Below are 6,595 nucleotides of genomic sequence, written 5' to 3'. Positions count from 1 at the left end.
CTCCAAAGACGAAGGCTGGCCCTGAACGTCTTCCCACCTCATCCGTGGTCATTCCACGTGTAAAGGGCAGCGGGGGGGGGCAGTGGCAAGGCATCAGGGAAACCAGCGACCACAAACCCAGCGGAGCGAGCGACTAGCGGGCGTTTGAAACCACGTAGAACACGTAGCCCAAATACAAAGGCACAACGGGCTCCTCTTGCGCTACTCAAAGCCAGCTGATCGCTGCAAGGTTTCTGCCACGTTACACACGCACACTCGATTCCTGGAAACAAACGCTTTATTTAGTGACACACCTGGGTCATGAGTCAAAAGCAGATCGACGCCGAGACGCGAGGAGGAAGGAGAAGGTCTGTGAATAACACGAAACCAGAGGGCAGGAGCAACGGGGAAAGGCAGAAGCAGAAATAGTCTGAACGTTCTGTCTCGGGGCGCAGACGCTGTACCGACACCAACCAACGAGGAGCAAGGGCGCCCGAGATAACGCAGTAAGGCAGAGCAGGTGAATCTTCCATGCATTCGGAGTAAATATTCCTGTAAAGTAGGGTAGTTACTAAACCATGAGGAATGTCTGAATTGCGTTAAAAATGGCCAAATATAGTAATCTTCCCCCAAAACACGGGCTCCGCTGACCCTCCGCACAGCTACGTCTCTTGGAACCTGGGGAACTGTCACAACTTTTCCCACAATCTTAGCCTCGTAGAAGCTGGGGTCTGCAGACGAAGCTGGCAGCATCCTCATCCAATCGGCTTCCTAGATAAAGTACGGGGAGGAATAATCACTCAAATCTAAAAAGGAAGCCAGACTGCTCCTCCCATGGTATACTTATAATGCAGGCCTGTTTTATTTGAATCTGGAAGCACCGTTACGCTTTTACTTAATGAAATAAGGAACACGCATGGCAAATAAACTATACGCATTATGCAGTGCAAATTTAACCCTTCGCGTGGAGGAAACTCACCAAGGTTTCACAACCAACACTTGAGTCAAAGGGTCGAAACGGACCATCATCTGCAAGCTCAGTTTAGACTCTGCCTCCCCCTATTCTCACCTCCCCCCTTACAGAAGAGGTGTTTGTGACATGCAAAAGTCTAAAACAGTTTATTCTCCCTAATCAGAGACGGATACCGGTGTCAAGGGAACGCTACAGCTCTTTATTAAAGATTAATAACTAGAGGTGTTCATTAAAACGTACGTGGGTTTCAACCGATCCCATAGAATAAATGTCAAACATTTGGAAATGCAATATATATATATTTTTTCTTGTTTTGTTTTTTTACAACGTTCAGGAAGCATTGAAAGCAGTAAATAAACGTCCATCGTCCATGCAGGGTTCATTTCCGCTTCACAGACTGCTGAAGGTACGCACTTCTCGTCGCTCTCATAAGCTGCCGATCTGAATGTTCCCCAAATGGATATTTTCAACCTGCAGAGTTTCAAACTGTATGTCCTGGACGCTAATCGTACTACCTTCGGGAAATATCTCCACCGTCTCGATAATGGGCATGCTTTCCACAGTCTCTAATATAGCCACGGTGCTGGAGAGGTCGCCGGAGTTGGATTCGGCGGCCGGTGGGGGATCTGGCTGCTCCCGATGCAGTTTGCGGTGTTTCCACAGATTGGAGAAGGAGCGATAGGCCCTGCCGCAGTCCGGACAGACGTGAGGACGTTCCCCGGTGTGGATGCGCTTGTGCTCCGACAGCCGAACCATAATGGCAAACGCTTTGCCGCAAACTTCGCACTTGAACGGCTTCTCCCCCGTGTGCAGGCGAATGTGGTCTTTCAGGTGGGTTGACTGTCTAAACGCTTTACCGCAATCCGGGCACGGGTACGGCCGCTCGCCGGTGTGTATCCGCCGGTGAACCTGCAGCGATGTCTCGGTGCTGAATACCTTGTGGCAATCGGGACACTCCAAGTTCTTGGATCCCGTTTTATTATTTTTCCGCAGAATCGTACACAGAGAGCGCCCCTTGGGCGTAGAACCCTTGGCCGTCTTGGGCCCTGCGTGCTGCGATGCTACATGCGCGTTGAGGCGGGAATCGGAAACTACCTTTTTACCGCAAATGGGGCACTCCAGGTTATCGTCCCCCGTAGACCCTGAGCTGTTGCATTGATGATCCTGCAGCCGGTGTGCGGTTGGGAAATTTGTGCCGCAGCTTGTGCAGCGATGCGGCGCTTCTCCTCGGTGCCCGAGCTGGTGCACCTCCAGCAGCCTCCTAAGCAGGAACGAGAGGCCACACTCCTGGCACTTGTAAGGGTACTCTCCGGTGTGCTGGTACTGGTGCATCAGCAGACGGTAAGGACGGTGAAAGCTCATTCCGCACTCCGTGCACTTATAAGGATAGGCTTGGCTGTGCACTAAGAGATGCTGCTGCAGAGTCGACGACTGGCTGAAGGCCTTGCCGCAAAGCTGACACTTGTGCGGCCGCTCGCCGGTATGGGTGAGCTTATGCCGCAGCAGGTTAGCTTGGGAATTAAACGACTTCTTACACTCCGTGCAGGAGAAGGGCCGCTCCCCCGTGTGAGTCAGCATGTGAGTGCGCAGGTGTGAGCGTTTCTTGAAGGGCTTTCCACAATTTGGGCATTTGTGCCTCCTCTCCTGCCCATGCACAAAACGCTGGTGCCGTTGCAGCTGAGGAAGCAAAGGGAACTCTTTTCCGCAGGGGGAACACTGGTAGCTGCCAGCGGGTGTTTGGACAGCGCACGACGTCCCTTTGGGTTCTTCCGGAGGCGCCGGTTCCTTTGGTTTGGTGCTGTGGACCCGCCGGTGGTAGAGGAACTTGGTCATACTGAGAAAGGCCTCTCCGCAGTCACAGGAGTACAACGGGTTTTCCAGATGGGAGCGCCGATGGTTCAGCAGAACGGCCTCGCTAGCAAAGCCTAGCCCGCACTCCATGCAAAGAAAGTGGGAGTCCCCCTGGTGCGAGGTCATGTGCTCCCTTACCTCTGTCTGCGTGGAAAACACCTTGCTGCAGAGCGGACAACTGAAAGGCCCACTCTGATGGGACACCTGATGGAGCTGTAGCTCTTGGACACTCGGGAACGTCTCCCCGCACAGACCACAAGGGAATTCGGAATCACTGGAAACCATGGCCAATGGATCCCCTTTAACTGGTACAGAACCGTCTTCGCTCGCCTCCTTGGATTGGTTAGTGGTGGAGACTTCCTTCAATATCTCACATTTTATTTGCTCCGTCACAGAAGAATGAGATGACTCTACCGCTTGATATTCCGCGTTGGGGGCAGTCTCCTGCCCAGGGAAATGTGTTGCCTGATGTTCTAGGAACTCCCCGGGTGTCTGGAACAACTGGGTGCATTCTGAACACTTATAAAGGAGAACTTCCACCGCGCAGTCCTCTCCAGCACCCTCGTTTTTCTTGTAGGAGTGTTCCAGATCCACCAGGACTTGAGTGTGTGACACAGCAGGGGACGGGGCGACGGGCACCTGGAAATGTTGTTGACCTGCGACTAGGTGGACCTCCCCTGGTACTGAGGAAGAACACATCAGCTGTAAGGTTTCCTCCATAACGTTATCACCCGTCTGCACGAGCACCTTGGACGGCGGCGGCGCATCCTGAGCTTGCATGTGAGTATACCTATGGGCCATCCACACATCTTGGCTGTTAAACAGAGCTTTGCAATCAGGGCATTCATAGTGGATCTCGCTTCGTGAGGCGCGCTTGGGTTTGGGGCTTTCAGGCTGCGCCTGGTTCAGCATCTTGAGGTGCATCTCCTGATGGATGAGCAGGTCTCCTGGGGTCATTAAGAGCTGCCCACACTCCAGACATTGGTACTGATTTTCCTGGGAGTCGAGCCCAAGCACCTGATACTGAGGTTCCTGGACGGCCGCTCCGTGGCTTTGCTGGTGGATAACGGCTTCTTCCAGGTTGGAATATTCCTCCCCACATTCTGAGCAAACGTATCGATGCTCTATGTACAAGACAGTCTCTTCTGACTCAGTCATAACGGCGTCTCCCATGTCGCTGCCCTACGCAACACTGCCAAGAGAAAAGGAGAGAAACTATTATTGAACTCGATATGCGTTAATCAACGACTGGATTATTAGTAGGCTTTACACATTATCGGTGCTTTTAGGGCTGTAGAACCCTGCGATGCCCTCATACACAGCAAACATTCTGACCTCCTAGAAAAGAGGGGGCATCAGGGGGAGAAAATAAAGGGGCATCAGGATTTGAAGTCACGAGGACTGCCACTTCTTAAGAGGGACACTTGGGAGGTATGGGTCTTCTCTAGGATTTTACTTCTTGACTTTTTTTTTTTTTTTTTGCTTTCTTGCTCGTATCTTCCTTGCTAATAAAGATTTGCAGACTCCTAGATGATGTAGATCAGTGACGGTCCATCAAAAGCTGCGGCCCTAAAAGGGTCCACACCATGCCCATGTGACACCCCGGTGCATGTTATAGCTATATAAAGACACCCCATTAACGCAAAAGTAATACTAATTACATGCATTTCATGCCCCCTAGGTGTGCAATTAATGCCAGGAGGGTAAATGCACACTGTAGCCAAATAGCCCCCTTTAAAGGGGGATGTGTTGACCCCACTAGCATTAGAGTGTAAGCTCTGTTGGCAAAGGTCATGCAGTATACCGGTAGATAAGATGGATCTAGGGCCTGCTATCGTACTGGGCATCGTGGCTCCTCACACAGCCCCGGTCTCACCTCCTCCTGCAGCTCGCTGTCAGCTTCACCGCGCGGCTCCAAACACCTCCCAACAAGCAGCCTATTCATTGGCTGCACCGAAGCCTCGTGCGAACCAATCGGCGGCCTGCAGCGGAAACACCGTTCGGAAACCGGAACCCTTAGGACTCTAAGCAGAAGAGTCCGCAGCCGTGCGTTACGGCCGTGTCTCCATTCATAGAGCCATTTCGCTAGAGCCGACTGCGTAGCGGTCAATACTTTTTTTGGTCTCCGGAAAAATGGCCGACACGACGTACAGCGCCTCGTCCAGCAGACCGTGTGACTAGCTGGTACTCCTTCCGCGCTGACAGGATGTGACGAACGCGCCATTTTAGCTACTGGCAAAACTTTATTTATAAAGTTTAGCGTTCATTAATGCCGTCCTGTCTGGTGAAAACGTGTTGCGTTTCCTCACGGAATCAAATAGCGTATTTTTTTTATATTATTTACATTGTTAAAAAATCATATTCTATGTTCTGAGGTAGCCATACTTCCGAATATATAAATATAGGCCTTTCTACTGGGCTTTTATATGAAAAACAAGATTATAACATAAAAAATACCAACCTTAGTTTCCATAGCAACTTGTTTGGCCTGAGACTGTCCTGCTTCAGATAGAACATTTCCAACAGGATGTGTAATATTGCTTGTTTGACTACAACGCTACAGAATACGATGGCGCTATATAAATCAGTAAATAATAATACCAGCCAGCACCTAACGCTGTTGGGTAATGATGTCATTCTGCTACGTGTGATGTCACCGCCATGTTCTCGAACAGACCATCAGCAACTATAAATCCTTCCTATTGCTTTCTTATTCTTCAACATCGTGACTGGAAAAAGAACCTGGAAAAGGTTTAATCTGAGCAATAATAGTAACACTTGGCGGGAAATGTTCCAAAATCTCACCCAACGGCTTAAGATCCGTACACGTGAGCTTACACTCTAAAAGGTAATTGATTAAATCATTAATATTGTATATTAAATAGTTGCTCCGTAGTTTTTATAGTTATTACATTTTATTCGTGTGTTTTATCAGGGATCCCCGCGGAGACGTCATTCTGATTCTTCCATGCTTGGTATGGATGTCTGCCCGGGGTATTCCAGTCATCCAGAAGGCATTGTGTCAAGGAGCCATGTTTAAATCTCAGGCAGGATTTCGCCCGTGGGGAATGCCCAAGCTGTGAACAGATGGCGCCTGTCACCGGTAAGGAAGGAAACATTTTGATGACAAAAAAAATTAGGTTGTGAAATAGAATCCGGCGTCTAGAAATAAACAGAATTCAATTTAAATTTAGCATTTTCAAGCGTCGGATAAATGGCTCATGCTGTAAATGCAGGACGGCCTATACTTTCCCAGGGAAGGACGCTTAGCCCATATACTTTGTCTTTCAAGCAGTGTAATTATTTTGGAGATACTTGGTGTAGGAGCGTCAAGGATTGTGTTACCCCCCCCCAAAAAGCCTCAGCCACATGAGAAGAGGGAGAGCAACAGGAGACAAATTAAAATTACACAGAGATAGATGGATATATTGGGACACTTTTGGATTTAGAATGTGGTGTCTTCCAAGTCCCTGTTGGCATCATGGTCAGGTGTCCCAATACTTTTGTCCTTATAGTGCAGATAGATATATAACACCCCCCATAATTGTATACTATGGGCAGAGAACCTCTTGGATCTGTAGGTTACCGCTTCCTATTTCTAAGTTCCTGATTGGTTCAGGCAGCCTATGTAAGGGGGGGGGGACAGCAGAGAATCCCAGGATAGGAAATTAATTAGAAATTGCCCGGCTCTGCCACTGGCTGCCACCGATCTCAGCTTCCATGGTGTTAACGTTTAAACTTAATATCTCCAGAATAATTACACTGAAAAGCACACACTTTTATATAGGTAAT

The 6,595-nt window shown here is 49.4% G+C and overlaps 1 protein-coding gene across 1 annotated transcript; it reads right to left on the bottom strand.

Moving 5' to 3' along the window:
* Nucleotides 1-1,130: 1,130 nt before the first annotated feature.
* Nucleotides 1,131-4,932, bottom strand: ZNF574 (zinc finger protein 574). The gene is made up of 2 exons (XM_053452330.1): nucleotides 4,680-4,932; nucleotides 1,131-3,980 (listed from the first exon to the last, which is right to left on the bottom strand). The coding sequence occupies exon 2, from the start codon at nucleotides 3,974-3,976 to the stop codon at nucleotides 1,379-1,381; it is 2,598 nt and encodes an 865-aa protein (XP_053308305.1). The 5' UTR covers nucleotides 3,977-3,980; nucleotides 4,680-4,932; the 3' UTR covers nucleotides 1,131-1,378.
* Nucleotides 4,933-6,595: the final 1,663 nt, after the last annotated feature.

The sequence above is a fragment of the Spea bombifrons genome, chromosome 12 (assembly GCF_027358695.1).
Source record: "Spea bombifrons isolate aSpeBom1 chromosome 12, aSpeBom1.2.pri, whole genome shotgun sequence".
Classification (NCBI taxonomy): Eukaryota; Metazoa; Chordata; class Amphibia; order Anura; family Pelobatidae; genus Spea; species Spea bombifrons.
The sequence above is the reverse complement of the archived record's forward strand: the minus strand, read 5'-3'. Positions and strand labels throughout refer to the sequence as shown.